Source organism: Macadamia integrifolia, chromosome 11, assembly GCF_013358625.1.
Source record: "Macadamia integrifolia cultivar HAES 741 chromosome 11, SCU_Mint_v3, whole genome shotgun sequence".
Classification (NCBI taxonomy): domain Eukaryota; kingdom Viridiplantae; phylum Streptophyta; class Magnoliopsida; order Proteales; family Proteaceae; genus Macadamia; species Macadamia integrifolia.
The window spans coordinates 1,727,220-1,745,175 of NC_056567.1; the positions used below are offsets into that span (position 1 = coordinate 1,727,220).

The following is a 17,956-nucleotide window of genomic DNA, read 5'->3' on the forward strand; positions in this document are numbered from 1 at the left end:
AGCACTTCAAGGTCAATAGTGTGGAAGGAGTGTGAATAGGCTAGCTGATTTTTTGGCTGTATATGCAATTACCCAACAAGAGACTATTATTCAAGCTTAGGACTTTCCTGAAGAGCTGAATAATTTAGTGAAGGATGTATGAGTTCAAGGTCTATTATATAATGTAATTTTCTTTCAGATTTTTACCCCTTGTAATGCAAGGCTTGTCTTGCAGATTTTCTTTTCTTTAGTCAGCCCAAAGAAGGAGACTGAGGCTGTCTTACTCTGTATATTTTCCTTTTTAATACATACACACTACTTATAAAAAAAAAAAAAAAAATTAAATTTATTTTTATTAAAATATATGTAAAGTTGACATTGAATGACTTAAAACTTATTACGTACATGTTCATCGGTTTAATGGTTTAGTTAAAGAGTTTATCAACGGTTTAAACTTTAAAACCAAATCGAATCATAATTTCAATTTTTAAACTAAAATCGAACCGTTTAATAAATGGTTTCACGGTTTTGGTGTAAAGTGTAAGCAGTTCGATTCGATTTCGACAAACCAAAATCGAACCTTACACTTGTCTTGACACAAGGGCTACACTACCCTAAAGAAAGCATTTTCCCCATAAAATTGGGAAAAAGAAACTTGAAAGGCAAATAAACAGAATAGAGAAGGTGAAATGACCGCCCTACCCCACAAAAGTTAAAGACCCTGCCGCATGCTTCTGTTCGTATTCACAGTACACGCTGCCTTTTAGGTGATCCTCTTCCCGTAAAATGACTGCACTACCCTCCAATATACGATACTATTTGTCCGCGACTCATTTTTGCGCTCCGCCAGGACCGCCACTAGGGGTGTCAACGGTCCGGGTCGGTGCGGTTTCGGTCCGGTTCCACCGGTTTCGGTGTGAGTTTGGAAGTGACCGAAACCGACCCAATAAGGATTTATCGGTTTCGGTCCGGTGTCGGTTTCGGTGCGGTTTGGGTTCGGGTTGGTACCGGTTTGGATTTATTAGGTTCATTTCGGTTTGGATCGGTTTTTTAAACCGGTATGGAGCCATTAGGAAACAACCAAATGATGAATTGTTGAACTTCGATTTCTTAAATCGATTTGTAATCGGGTTGGTTTTGATTTTTGGTCTAGTTTGAATTCGATATTCGATTTTCCATACAAATGTATACAAAACTATTCAAATTTTAATTTTTTTTAATGAATTTTGGAGTGTTTCGGTTTCTTACCGGTTTGGTTTCGGTTTCGGTCCGGGTTTTGAGCCGGTTTCGGTTTGGTTTCGGGTTCATCCGGTTTTCGGTGCGGTTCGGTTTGGTTTTGGGGTTACAATACTTGAAACCGAACCGAACCAATAAGGCTTCGGTTCGGTTCGGTTCGGTCCGGGTTGTTATCGGTTCGGTCCGGCCGGTTTTACCGGTTCGGTCTGGCCGGTTTTACCGGTTCGGTTTAGGAATTGACACCCCTAAAACAGATATACCTACAAAGAGGAGGGCATCCCTCTAAACAAGTCAAGTGCAAACCCTATAACCTCTTGGATGACCCCTAAACCAATACAGAAGACAACAACAGACAAAGATCAAATAGAGGCAGATTATAGATCATAGATATTAGTCTTAGACTAACCACCAAATCTTAGTAGTCTGTCTCACTTTAGTTTTAAAAATCACATCTTAGTAGATGAACTTTTAATCAAATGCTCTAAAACTTGAAGTTATTCAAGGTCGTTGGATTCTCTAAGGGGGTGTTTGGTTTGGTAAATCAAATGGTGTATATATCGGATATGAATATCAATCTTTTGATAGACATTCTTCTGAATTATGTTTCTTTCTGAAAAATCGTTTGGTTGCCTTGAGCTAGGGGTGTCAATCGGTTGGTCCGGCTCAGTTTCGGTCTGGGTCGAGTCGGTTTCGATGTGAGAAAGCTGAAATCAAAACCAAACCAATAAGGAAATTCTGGTTTCGGTTTGGTTTTGGTTTCGGTGTGGTTTGGTTTTGGTTTGCCTTCGATTTCTTAAACCGATTTGTAAATTGGTTGGTTTTGGTTTTTGGTCCAGTTTGGATTCGACTTTCCATACAAATGTATACAAAACTATGCAAATTTTGATTTTTTTAATGAATTTTGGAGTGTTTCGGTTTCTTACCGGTTTGGTTTCAGTTTCGATCCGGGTTTTGAGCTGGTTTCGATTTGGTTTGTGTTCATCTGGTTTCCGATGCGGTTCGATTTGGTTTTGGGATTGCAATACTCCAAACCGAACCGAACCAATAAGGCTTCGGTTCGGTTTGGTCCGTGTTATGTTCGGTTTGGTCTGGCCGGTCTTACCAATTCGGTTTAGGAATTGACACCCCTACCTTGAGGCTAGTACATGTTTCTCCCGGGTTGAGATATTGGCTTCCGTAGAGAACTTCTTTCCGCTTTCTCCTTTTATATTAGGTGGTAAAAAGATTGCTCAAATCTAAGTTTAAGTGTTGAGGTAAACTCAGATTTGGAACACATCTTTTGTAATATGGTCATTCATGGGAAGTAGGATGTTCACTTATGAGGGTCAATCTAGTGGAACCAAACAATTCTAAAAATTAAGAATTATCATTCTAAAGAATGTCATCCCAAAGATTTACCGAACCAAACACCCCTTAATATTTCAATTATTGAAAATTTTGAATAATTTTAAAATTAAATATTTAAAATATTGTTTTAGTTTATAAAAATATGTTTTAGTGTGGTGTGTTTTCTTAATAGGCATTTAAGTGGGAAACTATTGAAAGACTTGATATTTTGTGGAAAAATATATAATTTTTTAACATTTTTTTTTTTTTTGAGACAATTCTTAGTGGTATCTTTTCTTCTTCTTCTTCAAATAGGGGTGGGGGTTATCGTGTTAGTTATTTTCAGTCATGTATTGTATGTAGTTAGTAGGGGTTAGTGTTGTGAATCATGAGATATGGTTTCTATGATCATGTGATGGTCCATTGTAAGAATCTAATCGTGAGTTATTTAAATTCCTATCGTAATGAGAAGTAGTATGTTGATTTCCCTATTATTTCTCTCTTGAGGATGAGAACCAATTAGAGTCGCGTGTAAAATCCTAAAAAGATCTAACAGTTAGATTGAGAACCAATTAGGGTCTCATGTGAAATCCTAAAAAAATATAACAGTTGAACGATTTACCAGTCCAGCATGGTTTGAGGTATCAGTATCCAATTATCTATATCGATTTTACATGTTGTCGATTCCGATAATTGTCCGATGTCATATCGGTTGAATATCGATTTTACATGTTGTCGATTCCGATAATTGTCCGATGTCATATCGGTTGAGCGGTACGAATTAGGTATAAAAATGTCAAAAATCTGTTACGAGAAGTTCTCCCTCCACGACTGACACGATTTGACTTCCTCGCATTCGAATAATAGCAGAGGTGAAGGAACCACCCCTCCCCTGTTCCCTCTCAGCATCTCGTTGGCCGATGCTCAGTCTCTCGAGCTCTCACCTACAGGAGTTGGAGTTGGATTTGGTGGCGTTACCATTCACTCTTGGCCGCGAAGTCGTATTTTCTTGGTTTCAGGTGATATCTCCATTCTTTCCGGCTTAAATTCTTTGGTTTCATTTTTCCGTCTCTACTCATATGTGGGAGAAACGAAATAACAAAACGTAAAATGGAAGAACTGATTTAAATTTCATGTTTTTTCTTCTGAGTAATAGACTGGTTTGGGTTTAATTGGTCTCTAGAGAAGTAGGTTTCCTGGGTTTTATGTCTTTTTGTCATTGTGCTCGTTTAAGGTCTTTAAATGAGCCTTATCTTGATTTTTGTTGGTTTTGCATTATTAACTCTTTAGTTATTTCTGTTCATTCCTATGGCTGAAAGGTGCGATAATCTGACAGATTTTAATTGGGTGATTGATGAGTATGTTGGTTTTATATGCAACATTGAGTTCTTGAATGTTTGGTGAAGTGAATGAACTCTGAACACAACAGGAAATTACTAAGTTATATGTTGCAGCTTATCAACTCAGAGAAGCGCTCACATGGCCCCATTCTATTGTTTCTATAGGGCAGTATTGGAGAGTAGGAATCAACTCTTCTTTGAATGTGGTTTTACTTATCAAATTTGGGATGCCCTCATGCTCATTTCCCCTCTTGTATGTCGAGGACTATCATTTCTAAGGAGGCTGAATGGGTGACAAAGGAGTTTGGGGGAAATCTTATAGTAGCCAAGTCCTTCTTTCTTTTGTTAGAGGAACTCTTCCTCTTGTGTTTGAGTTTCTTCCTTTTGAGGGTTCCTCTTTGTGTAGAAGCTCGATTTTGGAGCTTCTGAGGATCTTGTATATTCTTCCCCCTTCTCTTGTGCTTTCTTTTCTAACAAAGGTGAAAATTAACTGAAAAAAAGGGGTAGATTCTATCCCCTGATCGAATGTTTGGAGTCTTCCTGGGATCTATCTCTTGCAACATGATGAGATTCTTCCTTTAAAGTCAACCATGTCATTAATGCACTGCACATATCTTTTACTAATCTTAACATCACCATCTGCAAGCAAGAATTGTAGTGGCCATCACATCAATCTGATACTTCTAGCTCCCTGCATGACCATGCAGTTTTACTGACATGATGTTTAGAGAGGTATGGGAATCTAAGGAATTGTCTTTGGACTGGTCAGGGTTAGAAAGAGATCTCAGATTTTCCCTGTGTTAGTATAAAAGGATTTTGGATTATGTTATGGTTGTAAAGGATGGGAAATGCTTGGGATTGAGAGATGAGTTCTTATTGAGACATTTGGGACTACAACAAAGAGTGGAGAAAGATAAGGAGGTCTTGGGCATTGTTAGTAGAGAAAGAAGGTGAAGGCACAAGCCTCACCAAGATTCACATGCATTGTAGAGGGCAAGGGTTCTAGTTGGGAGACTTCTCTTTTAACATATTACAATGAAGTTAATGTAGCTTATCTATCAATGAGAAAGAAAGGAAGCCATAAATTACATGTAACAATTATTTGAATCCATGGATTCTTTAGACATCAATTGAAAAATTCAAAAAGGTTACTATCACCTTCCCTCTGCCAAATGCTCATGCAGCATTGGTTGATTGGCAGTTACTGGAAAATGGTCTCCATCAACCACACTGGTTGGATTTGAAGAGTTGGTTTGGCTCTTTGTATTTCCACTCATTGAGGTTCCAGAAGTTTCACCAGTCATAAAGCTGCTTATATCATTGAATTCCCAATCAGTTAAGTATCCAGGCTTTGATGTGACAGTGCTCACTTCAGAGTCTCCTGAAAGCATTGCCACCACACGAGACATTGCTGGACGTAGGGATGGTGATGCTTGAGTGCACAAGAGAACTATTCCTATCAGTCGCTTCACTTCTTCAGCATTGAATTCTGATAATGCAGGATCAACCAGTTCCAGTTCACGATTACTTTCATGTAGATTCCAAGCCTATAAATCAGGAACATAACATATGTGAGAGATACACACCTACTTTGAATTTTTCAGTTTGAAACAATCATCACTTATAGATGATCAAGTAAGGTTCAGGAGGAGTTGGGTCTGGATATAGGTTTTGACTCTTTTTTTTTTTTTGGATAGGTAACATCATTTTTTTGCAACGACAGGCATCAAGTTCTTCGGCCTGACTAGTCCTAGAGGCTTATATTGACCCCACAACAGCATGGGCCGGGTCATATTGGGGTTGAATGAGAACCATTCAATTTTCATTAAAAGCAGTGAAGAGCACTAAACACCCCGTATGAGTGGCCCCATGGAGGTAAGGGGAGTCAAACTCAAAATCATATGCTTTCTGAGACGAAAGTCCTTTTCTAACTTGGCTACCCCTTGGGGGTTGGATAGGTAATAAACAGAAGGAGAAGAAACAAGGCCAAGAGATCACCTCAATTGGGGATCAAAGCCAAACCTCCCCCATCAAAGACATGCCCTAGGAGTGGGAGAAAGAACAACATAAAGCAAAAAAGATACAGAAGCCAAGAAGGAAATACAGCAGGCTCCCAACAGCAAAGCACAACTAATACAAAATCCAAGAGGCCTGAACTCCTCATTTCTGGACCAAGAAACGGTTTCTTCCAGATCTCTTACCCTTGAATGTTAATCCAAGAGGTTTTGAACTTGCTAGATATGCAAGCCTAAAATACGTATGGAATAGTAAAGCTTTCTACTACTAAAATACAGTTGTGCTACCATTATCTTGTAAAGATTTCTACTACCATTATCTTGTCAGAAATTAGTGGATTTTAAGAATCAAACAATTTGGTGAATAGTGTAAATCAGATAAAAGATTGTTCATAATCATACCCATTCGAGAAGATAAATCTTTTCTGCATTCAAGCTTGTGTCAGTATTAGGCCTTCCACTGATGATCTCAAGAGCTACTACTCCAAATCCAAAAACATCTGCTTTCTCAGTCAGGTGCCCACGCATGGCATACTCTGGTGCAAGATAGCCACTTCAACAAAACAAAATTTTAGATCCCATAAATTCAGAATCTGTTAAGGTATCCAAGAAAAGTACTGAAAATCAAGTGCTGGAGAACATTACATTGTTCCTGCAACTCGAGTGCTTATGTGGGTCTTCTTGTCATCATAAAGTTTGGCCAAACCAAAATCTGAAATTTTGGGGTCGAGTTCAGCATCAAGTAGAATGTTACTAGCCTTGACATCTCTATGTACAATTCTAGGCTTCGACTCCTCATGAAGATAGGCTAGACCACGTGCTGTCCCCAAACAGATATCATAGCGCTTTGGCCAATTAAGATGTAAACCACCTATTCAAGAATTCAAGATTTGATTGAGTTTCATAGCTTGCTTAATTAAGAAACATATAGGACTCCTAGAAAGTTATTCAAGTTTTCAATAGTATATATACTCTTCTTGCAATTTCCTACCAAATAGTGCTTGATCAAGGCTTTTATTTTCATGGTACTCATAGACTAGAAGTCGTCTATCTCCCTCGATGCAACAACCAAACAATTTCACAAGGTTTCGATGTTGCACTGCAGATATGGTAGCGATCTCTGTTATGAACTGACTCTTTCCCTGGTGAGATGACACTGAAAGTTGCTTCACAGCCACCTCCCTTCCATCAGTAAGCGTTCCCTATAGAAAACACAAACCCAATAGGTTTAGTATTTCATTTTCATCTTCAGCTTTTCTTTTCCTCCTTGTTCAACTTTTGTATTTTATTTAGACTGAAAAATAAACAGATTTAGTTAACAGTACATTCCCCATGTACTTCTGTTGTATATAATCCATATTGAATGTATCTAAATATTCAGTTGTGGCCTTATGGGAACAAATTCTTGTTACCGAAGTGAGAACTAAGAAGTTGTAACATTCTTTTAATTGCCCCTTGTCTTTTTCCAAAAATTATTTAATGTAGTTTTTATGCGAAATGACAGAATTTAACCTCACTGAAAGAAAAAAATTGTATTATTGACTTTGCTTCAACCAAAAGTAGTCCTTTAATTTAAAAAAAGTAGCAACATACCTTGTAAACAGGTCCAAAGCCTCCCTCCCCCAGCTTATTAGCAGGGTTGAAGTCATCTGTAGCAGTCCTCAATTCTGTATAACTGAAGGTGTTTGGTCTATAATCAATACCTAGAAACTCTGCAATTTCAGTTAAAAAGGATGGAATGTTATTTGTTATCCAATTCTGAGCCTACGGCATACACTGTGCCTCCGTACATGGATTATTATATTATTTTGTTGAGAAAAAAAATAATGATTTACATAATCAGTGAGAGGGCATAGAGTACCCTGTTTTCTGAGAGAACCCTCTCCCCAATATAATAAAATAGAAGAGAGAAAACCAAAGACATGCATGGATACAAGATTTCCAAGCTTCAACACATCCAATCAATAAAGTAGTCTACCCTCTACAGTCAGAAACAAAAATTAACTTAGTGTTTACCTTCATCTTCATCAAATTTTAATCCTTTCCTTCTTCGAAGAATATAATAAACCACCAAAACAAACAGGATGCTGAGAAGTCCAATAGGAACAACGATTCCAACAATTAAACCAGTCCTTGTCTTCCTTGTTGAAGCAGGTGTATGTGGTGTGTTGGTAACATTTGGTTTAAAATCTAAATGAAAAAATGATTGTTAATAGTTACTATAAGATTATAAAATATTGCAATCCATATCAATTTCGAACAACTTACTTGGAACAGCACTGATGGCTGAAATGGATGGTCCATATGTACCTTGTTGAGGTATACAACAAGTACCTTCTCCAGCCCAGAAGAGATGGATTTCAAGGAAGTTCTCTGACACATTGGCTTGGATTTTCTTTTGTACAGCTGAAAAAGAGATTCCCCCTGCCTCTTTCCTTATGTCAAATTTTTTTAACCATAGGTTACCCTGAAATATTATGAAATAAATAGCTCCACAGATCAATGACTACCTCACCAGTGCATCAATTTGTAAAGTTTAATGCTTTGATTTTATTACCTGGATATAAATATCAAACAGACGCCTTCCACGACTTTCCCAACTGCGAGTATTTTTGAATTGAATCTCAGAAAATTGTAGGGTCACATTGTAAATTCCATTTTGAAGCCCCAGGCCATAGTATCTTAGTGACCCCGGAGATATTCTTGCTGTCTGGAACAACTCTGAATCTAAAGTATTTGTGAATTGTGCAGAAGAAGATAGGATATACTGATCAGCATTATTGTTCTCAGCAAACCTTCCAGTGTTGCTTACTGCCCATCTTTCTGTTTCAGTGACAAAATAAGTGGCTGCACCAAGTGTTTCATTCTCCCTCTCGAATACAATCCCCGCAGAAGACTTAATTTCTGGACCTCCACACTTGATAGAGAAGTTATAATCTGTGCAGGAGCAAAACGTTGCACCCATCAAGTTTATTCATATAAGCAAAACATTCCTCTCATATTTTCTTAATCAAAATAAGAAAACAAGGGAGAAAACAGAAGGGGGCGGGGGGACAGTTAGTATATATAGCATTACTGGTAATATTTCTCCAAATGAGACTAACCCCTGAAAGTTCATCAGTGTAAGCTTCTAAGGTCTCATATTACCAATACTAGCTGTTACATCTGCAAGTATGATGGTGTAATCCATTAACTGTCATGAAAGAAAATGTTTAACACATTACTTACATATTGGAGAGCCCCGATTGCATGGAAAGTTTCGTTGAAGGCAATTCAATCCTGGAGGCAAACCACTTAAAATGCAACAATCAAGTGCTTAGATTATGAAGAGTGATACATTACAAAAAGATGCATGAATTTGCATACATGTTTTGAGAGCACTCATAAACTGGTATCTCTCCAATGGTATGGTCTAGTTTATTTCTTAGGCATGGCTTTAACATTTTAATGTAACAGTTGGAGATAATACCTGATATTTGAACCACTAATGTTGAAGTTGTTGGCAATCAAGTTGCTGCATAGGAAACCCAGAAGAGAACTCCAAGTTGGTAAACATTATTAACAAGTTTCAGAAGCGAACATAGATATTATGATCATTACAATTAATCTTTGAAACAAATATGATAACCTTCTTGAACCTCAAGCTCCATTCAGCATATATATTTTAATAAAAAGAAAACAATGAAAAAGAAGGAAGCCCCCCCCCCCCCTCTTTTCTAAATGGGAAATTAACATATGCCATATAGAAGAATAGGGAAGGGAAATGAATGCTCCCTGTTCACACGGTGGTGCACATGGGCATCATCAAGGGGTGGGGGAGTCATTTCGCTAACCTCTGTGTCTAGGCACAGAGGCCGCGCGAGTGGATCACATTTAGAGGTAACAAAAGAATCAATATCTAATTTTCATAACTTACACTTGCAAACTTCCTTGTGTAACCCAAGAAGGAAGAATTCCTGATAATTGATTATATGACAAATCTCTGCAATAGTAGTACAAAGCTATGTTAGTACATACTATAATTAACAGATAACCATATGGATTTTACAAAATGAGTAATGTGCTAATGTTATAACAGACTAATCTCATTTTGGATACCATACTTTTCTAATTAAAAATATAATTTAGAACCTAAGAAGCTTAGTTTCCTCAATTATCATGGTTGTTGATCAAAAACCCAAAACCACACATCAACATTATAGACCTGCTGCACTACTTACATATTAACAAGTGAGGAACTCTTCTGAGAAGGCAAGGTACCAGATAACTGGTTGTTTCCAAGAAACCTGTGTGCATGGACACAATAATAGTTGCATCGTCAAACAAGGAACTATATTACAAGAACAAAGTAGAAAAAATGAGTAAATAATCTATTTTTCCCTTACAAATAAGACAGACTATTCAAATTGAAGAGAGAACTTGGAATTTGTCCAGTTAAATTGTTGAAGCTCAAGTCCCTGCAAGAGTTGGAAATTTCAAGGGTAATAAAAGAAGTTTATAGATTTACTTATATACTATAAGTAAAGTAATCACATGAATCACTTTTGAACAAGAAAAACTTACAATTGTTTCAAACTCTGATAACCTTTCATATTGGATGGAATAGTATCACTAATATTGTTATTCCTCAAGACTCTGTTTGACAATATAATCAATTTTTAATAGTTAGAACATTTCAGAAATTCAATACCTTTATGGATAAAATAAAATAAATATGGGAGAGGGTTCCTTAAAAGGCAACGTGGCCCCTGCATTAGCGTGGAGGCCAGCAGGAGCACACGTGGAAGCATCAATAGTGATGGAATTTCTGGGTTTCATGAGTGGGGCATTCATTTTGCCCCACTTTGTGTAGGCGTTGGAGCCACACTATCTTTTAGGCTTATTTTTCCCAATAAGTATATAGAACATAAAAGCTAATATGGCAAAAAAAAAAAAAAAAAAAAAAAAAAAAAAAGAAAAGGAGTTGACTTACAGAGTACTTAGAGCTTTCATATCCTTAATAAATGATAATGATGAACTCCCATTAGAAATCTCGCTAATTCTCCTACATAATTATATCACAGGAAGGTGATCTTACACATCTAAGAATATAAAAGATTAACTTAAATCAGAAGAACATAAAACTCACAAATCTGTCATGGTGGTTAGATTAGAAAAACTTGAAGGTATTGGTCCTTCAAATGAGTTTCCTTGAAACCTCCTACAAAACATAGATGATGAAAGAGTATTACAAACAATAAATTCAAGTAAAATCCTCCAACTATGAATGAATTTTTATATTAATATGTTATAAAAAGAATCTTACAAGTCAAGAAATGTTGCTGCCTAAGTTTTAAATTTATAAAAGAGTAAAATTCTTGTAATAAGAATAATAAAGTAGAGTCTTACAAGGAACCAAGATTAGTCCAATTCCCACCAATGAAGTCAGGAATTTTTCCTGTAAGTGCATTGTCAGAAGCCCACCTATGATTCAAGAAATTTTCTATTTGTAAGTTGAAGTAGAAGAATATATTTATCCTTTCAAACTAGAGAAGCTTTTCTATAGTTAAGTTCAAGCTGAGGGCAAAGCAAGCTTAGTGATGATATCTCAATGCTCTTACACTGTCTGTAAGTTTTGTAATTTGGAAAATGTTGCAGGGATCTCACCACTCACTCCTGAACTATCAAAGTAACTGCCAAATAAACAATCCATTGATCATTAAAAGTGATACCAAAATTGAATACAATGACAAAAATACTATTGTAATATATTTCGGTAAATCACATTGCTGTAATTTTATGAAACATTAAACTCACTTGTTAACAACTTTCTATGTTTATTTTAGGCTTAAAAAATTGAATGTTGAGTTAGGTTCAAGGTCCTCTATGACATGGATCCATTAGCGAACATTCAAGTCTTCCATATGATGAAAAATGTGACCTTGTGAGAAAGAGGTACATAGTTCAAAAAGAACAACAACTGCCTAGTGCAGTTGGTGAGCTATCATGCGCCACAAGCCCATGCACACCAGGAAGTGTCAAGTTTGATTAAATAAAAATTCAATTAAATACTCACAGTTGTTGCAAGTTTGTTAAATCTCCAAGCTCAAGAGGGAGTGGACCAGAGAAATTATTTGAGCCAAAACCCCTGTCAAAAAAATATTCAGAAGTTTGATATTAACTCCATTTTTAATCGAATATTATAAAATAATCAGAGTTTATTAAATCAGTTTGACCAATGAGCCACCACTTGTGTGTATTCAATATGAAAACTGAGCCATTGGATGTTCTTATTTTAGAATTAGAAGAGGTTTAACCCTGAACTAAACTAAAAGGGTGAAGAAAGAAAGAGACAACAAAAAAAAAAAGGGAAAATTACTTACAATACAATTAGATTGGTAAGATTTCCTAGTTCTTTTGGAAGCTCCCCGGATAAAGCATTAATACCAACACTCCTATATAGTGTCATTGAGAGAGTGAACATATATCATAACTCAATACATAAAACAAACAACTTTGAATTTTAATAGAAGTCTAAGCTAACTTACATGTATTGCATTTGAGTAAAGTTGCCTATAAATTTAGGCAAGGGACCTGTGAAATAATTTTGACGCAAATCCCTGTATAAAAAAATGTAATTTAATAGCATGTAATATTAGTGAGTAAACTTGGAGCCATGGAGATATGCTGGATAGTTAAATTTGGAAGATATTAATGCAAGGAATCAGTTATTGATGTTTGACTTTGAAACAAGGAGTGTCATTTTTTACCACTTGAAATTTACGGTTTGAGTGCCTCTCTCTCGCTCTCTCTCTCTTTTGGTACATCTTGTTGTTATTTCTAACCTCTTTTGATTATTCCTTGTATGACATCAAAGAATAAGGTAAGTGTAAGGGAATCCACCCTTAGAGAATACGATGAGTACCAGAGGTTTGGAAGATCGATGAGCGTGTGCAAACTTTAGTCCCACATCGTTTAGGTGAAGGTTGTTAGACTGATAATCTTTACGTCAATCCAAGGTTTTAAATCATGGTATATGTAATGATATTAGTATCGGCCTACCATAGGCCAACCTAATCACAGATATTTTGGATCTCATGATCAAGCCATGTTTGCAAATAAAGGAAGAAAAGAATTTCAAATTATAGTTTTGTATCTATTTAAGAAACGAGTGAAGAATGAGAGTAAAAGGGTATCCATACAAATTGTTGAGGTAAGTGAGATTCATAAGCTCGTCTACAATTGTCCCCACTACTTCCAATGCATATACTTTCCTGCAAAAGTAAAAATTAAATGCATTTAGTCATATTTTAAAGAGAAATTAATATTTAATTATTTTCCAGTTGGCCTACATTTATAGGATCATGTGAAAGTGCAATACAAAACCCTCTCATTGCTCAAGCTTCAGCTTATAAAAAAAAAACACTAAGAGTCAAATAGTAATTTTTTTATTATTTTTTATTCAATTTCAAGCAAGGTTCAAGTGAACAGAATCGATGGAAATCAGTGTGAACCCTAATTGGGATCCATTCCGATTTCTCAAACAATGCTTTTGAGGCACTTTCTTCTGCTTATTCAAATCGATTCCATGATTATAAGTTCGTAAGTTCATTTTATACATAGATGCAGCTTTGTCGCAAAATGTATCCAAACTCTCCTAATTTCATATAAAAAGGCTAGAAATTTACATCGAATTTTTTTTCCTGGATGAGACACAAGGCCCCAAACACAGGGATGCAAAATGAGCCCTATGCCCTTCTTGGTGGCACGCACCCATGTGTCATGTAACCTTTATGTCCTACTCAGAAAACACTAGGACTTCTTTATGGTGTTGAGTTAATTATGCAAACCACCGACATGCAAATGTAAATTTATTCAAACTCCAGTCCACTCGGGGACCAATTGCTTAGCTGTAAAATTTGTTCGCTAATTCATAATCAATGGCAATAGGAAAACAAAGAATATGGAAATAAGATAAATTAAGGATGCATTCTATCTAATGTACTTTATTTATTATGGGATGGATTAGTATACCAAATTGATGAGATATATATGACAAAGTGACAAATTGTCCTAGCATTGTAGCATTATAGACTATTATTATTTTTTTGATTCGAAGTAGTGGGCATTGAATCATTGCAGGCTCTATTATTATTCACTAAAAATGATTCTATAAAGGAGTGGACATGGCATGACTCCTTACTTGAGTTCATGATCTCATTGTCCACTCCAAAATTTGACATGTGATTAATCTAAATCATATCATTTCTATGTAATGGCCGAAGTTGATTAGTAGTGAGATAGTTACTTACAAATGGGTGATATGGCATGTGGAGCCATTGTTATATGAACAATCACACTTAATGCCCGGGTTGAAGGGTCCATTGTTGTCAAGATCCGTTGTGTCAATGGCGTATCCACTGCAAGGTTCCCCACTGATGTTCCAGTTAGCTGTAGCCTTGATATTCCATTTCTGGAAAATAGAGTTTAAAGCTCTCACTGCAACAACAAATATTATTATTATTAAAAAAATAAAAATAAAAACCCAGAAACCAAAACCAACTGATCATGAATTTGCCTTCAAGCTCATGTATGTATATATTCAACAAAGTTAATTGGATCTTCTATTCCTTAAGTGGGTTTATCTCCTTCTCTTTCTCTTTGATGGTTCTAAATAAAACCATGATCTTTAACTAGAAATGAAAAGTTACCAACTGAGAAGCAACTTGAATAAGAGATATATAAAGAGATGCTTGCCCTTAATACTTCTAAGAACAAGAGAGAGAGAGAGAGAGAGAGAGAGAACCTTCAGATGGGTCTGTAGTAGCATTGGCAGTTTGAGCTTCAGATATGAGGAGCTGGCTGAGGAAGTAAATGGTCCATAAGGCATGAGCAAATACTGAAAAGCATTTGGTGCATCTGGGTTTCAACATGGATTTCTTCTTCCTCTGTTCTTCCATGTACAAATGGGCAAATTTTGAAGTTGTAGAAAGTAATCTCAGATCCTTATACTTTAGAAAAAGGGATTAAGAACTAATCCTCTTTATATTAGCAAGAGTTTGTTGAGAGAGAGAGTGGTTGCCGAATTCAAAATTGAAACTCATCCACTTGGATTATTACGTTTATTATTCTAATGCTCTAGTGTCATTGAATTGCTTTATTTATTTATTTTTTTATTTTTTGTCACGACAGCTATCCAAGCTTTCGGTCTGACTAATATTATGGAATATGAACCCAATGTTATCGAATTACTTTTAGCTCTTCCTTTTCAAGTAAAACCATATATGGATTTTAGATTCGTCACAATTGCGATTCGGATCATTAGTCTTGACCCATCCTAATTCTTGCCATTTTTAGGTTTTAGGGGTCGAATCGTTGGATTTCAAATTTGAGAGATCGATTCTAGAGTTTTTAGGACCAATTCCAACCTATCGGCAGGAAGTGATTCAATCACCAAGGGTACCTGTAATGATCCGACTGTACCAACCCAAATTGTAGAATGGGATCAAGTGAGCATTTTCACTCACCCTTCAATGGAATGGTTACGTGGTAAGGTGTTGCCTTCTTGAAGATAAGTCAACAGGGAAGGCTGCCAGCTTAATTAATATATATATATATATATATTTTTTTTTTGAATATCGTTGAAATATTCTTCAAAAATTTAACTATTGAAATAATCATTTCCAACTTTTCTTTTTTTTTTTTAACTGGAATTTTATTAAAGAAGTCAACAGGAGAAACTCCACTGAAAGGAACATTTATAAGGAAATGAAGTGGCCGAAATAGCCAAACCAGAGAAACAGAAAACCTAAATCCACTAGAAAGCAAGAAACCTGTATGAAGTGAAGGAAAAAAAACCTAATAGTGTCCTTATAATGCACACCTGGGTTATAGCCGAGCAGTTTGGCACTGCTTGCTTTAGAGCGAGCCTGAGGATTGATCAATGAATTAATTCGTCTTGAAAGTGTAACAATGCTGTAATGCTCCACTTGTGTCCCCTACTTTCCACCTCTTGGGCCCAGTGGTATCGCCTTTTCGTCTGGACCACCATAACCTAGGCAAAAGAAAAGGAAAAAAAAGAAAGAAAGAAAGATCTAACTATCCAATCAAGTGAAACCTCTAATATGTTTAGAGGCTGAATCACAAGCAAGCAGTCCGAAATGGCAACTAGAGAAGTATCTGGCAGTCTTCTTGATTGGAGCATTGCTTCAGCCTCCATTGAAGCAAGTCCCATAAATTTGCACTCGAGGGAAACATGATTAGAAATTGTTTTATTCTTAGTTTTCTAAATTTTCCACAGAAGAGCATACCATTGGATATTAAAATCGGATTAGTTAGGCATTTCTTTGTATAAGTTAACCAAATAGGCTAACCATTCAACCCAAGGGGGTAGCGTAGTTGGTGAGCAACAAACTTGGTACAAGCCATAAACTCGAACATTCGACTCTCACTAAGCACACCTTGGGCCACTCACACGAGAGTGTTTAGTGCTCTTTACTACTTTCAGTGAAAATTGAATGGTTCTCATTCAACCACAGTATGACTCGGTCTATGTGGGTTATGGGGTCAGTATGGGCCCACGGGAATAGTCAGGCCTGAATACGCGTCGTTAGTATTAAAAAAAAAAAAAAAAAAAATGGAAGTCAATCCATAATGGGGAAGCAAATCCGATGGATAGTAGCAAAAGGATAAAAAACCAACACATGAACAATAGATTCTTCTTGCCCAAGGTAGAAGGGGAAGAAAGGATGAAAGCAAGATTTCAGGTAAACAATAGTTAGTTTACATCCAAAGAGATGGAACAACATCTCCATAAAAACAATTTAATTTTAGGAAGCTGGTTAAGGATCCGCAACACCAAGTCCAAAAAGGGTAAGATGAAACCGAAGCGCCAAGATTGCGATGATTGAACAATAGATAATAAGTAGACTTAACCGAAAAATTGTCTTTCAATGTAGGAGTTCAAATCCAACTATCTAGTGTATCCACAATTGGAATAGGAATTTTACCAATAGCCTTGGCACACATAGAAGCTGATGACTATTGATGTATAATCATGCTTTTTTTTTCCCCCCTTTTTATAGGTGTGATGTAGGGTAACGAATTTGGATTCGTTGCTCGGATGATCGTATATGTGAGCATTTAACATCTATCCCATTTTCTATTAGTACAAGGGTGAAGAGAGATATATTTAGAAGTAAAAGGTACAAGTGTTTGAATGCTTATATGGACAATCAGATGATGAGCAATGGATCCAAACTATTGAGTAACCACATCTAGTCCAAAAATTAGATTATATGATATTGAAAAATTTTTAAATATCCAATGATGATGGCAACGAGAAGTACTTAAGCCTTTTGAGGGTTTTTTTTTTTTTTTTTTTTTGGTATATACATCTTTTGAGGTTAGGTAACATAAAGTTAACAAATACTTTTCACAAGACTACGAAGTCGCCAGTTTTCAATATGCTATTCGTGGCAAACCAAACTATATCAATTATTACTATCTTTTTATTTTATATATTTTAAGAGAAGTTAATTATTGTTATCCCTAGGGATTAGAAAACTACTTCAACATTGTTTGATCATAAAGCACTAATCTCAAGCCCTATAGCAAATTGTCAAACCCCAACTTCTTGTCAATTTGTTATTTGTTATTTGTTATTTTGAAGTCATTTGGACATTGTTTGATAAAAAAAGCCTAATTCCAGGGTCTATCTAGATAAGGCAAAGGTCCACTTGAAATTCAAGCTTTACCATATGACAAAGGATTCTTTGGAGTACTGTTTAAATATACTATCAATGGTGTATTTTATTTATTTATGATAAATATGGTGTACTTGTGCCATGTGAAAAGGTGACTTTGAAACCACCTCTTTAGCCCACTGGATTTATACGAATACTATTTTCTTAAAATAATAATAATAATAATAATAATAATAATAATAATAATAATAATAATAATAATAATAATAATAATAACAGAACATCTAGGGTTTCCATGATTTGCTTAAATGATTAGTTTGGCGTTTGTATGCAACTTGGGTTCTTAATTTTTCGGTCATATTCTATCAAAGACTCA

At 35.9% G+C, this 17,956-nt stretch overlaps 1 protein-coding gene and 1 long non-coding RNA gene across 2 annotated transcripts; one reads left to right on the forward strand and one right to left on the reverse strand.

The window, feature by feature from the left end:
• Nucleotides 1-3,374: 3,374 nt before the first annotated feature.
• On the forward strand, nucleotides 3,375-6,762 carry LOC122093531. The gene is made up of 3 exons (XR_006144490.1): nucleotides 3,375-3,560; nucleotides 5,579-5,756; nucleotides 5,840-6,762. It is a non-coding gene; the product is annotated as an uncharacterized LOC122093531 (long non-coding RNA).
• Nucleotides 4,573-14,894, reverse strand: LOC122093530 (probable LRR receptor-like serine/threonine-protein kinase At1g56130). Its single transcript, XM_042663881.1, has 24 exons — nucleotides 14,682-14,894; nucleotides 14,188-14,374; nucleotides 13,078-13,149; nucleotides 12,424-12,495; nucleotides 12,259-12,330; nucleotides 11,952-12,023; nucleotides 11,497-11,568; nucleotides 11,285-11,359; nucleotides 11,025-11,096; nucleotides 10,869-10,940; nucleotides 10,460-10,531; nucleotides 10,282-10,353; nucleotides 10,117-10,182; nucleotides 9,813-9,878; nucleotides 9,366-9,410; nucleotides 9,125-9,189; nucleotides 8,454-8,833; nucleotides 8,165-8,363; nucleotides 7,913-8,086; nucleotides 7,490-7,608; nucleotides 6,888-7,098; nucleotides 6,542-6,767; nucleotides 6,299-6,449; nucleotides 4,573-5,428 (listed from the first exon to the last, which is right to left on the reverse strand). The coding sequence occupies exons 1-24, from the start codon at nucleotides 14,833-14,835 to the stop codon at nucleotides 5,036-5,038; spliced, it is 3,159 nt and encodes a 1,052-aa protein (XP_042519815.1). The 5' UTR covers nucleotides 14,836-14,894; the 3' UTR covers nucleotides 4,573-5,035.
• Nucleotides 14,895-17,956: the final 3,062 nt, after the last annotated feature.

Excerpts from the sequence above, each read along its gene's own strand:
- LOC122093530 (XM_042663881.1), bottom strand. The coding sequence starts at position 14,835 with ATGGAAGAACAGAGGAAGAAGAAATCCATGTTGAAACCCAGATGCACC. Across the intron at positions 8,087-8,164 it reads AGCCATCAGTGCTGTTCCAA|ATTTTAAACCAAATGTTACC; the intron begins GTAAGTTGTTCG and ends TTTTTCATTTAG. Across the intron at positions 6,768-6,887 it reads CCTTGATCAAGCACTATTTG|GTGGTTTACATCTTAATTGG; the intron begins GTAGGAAATTGC and ends ATTCTTGAATAG.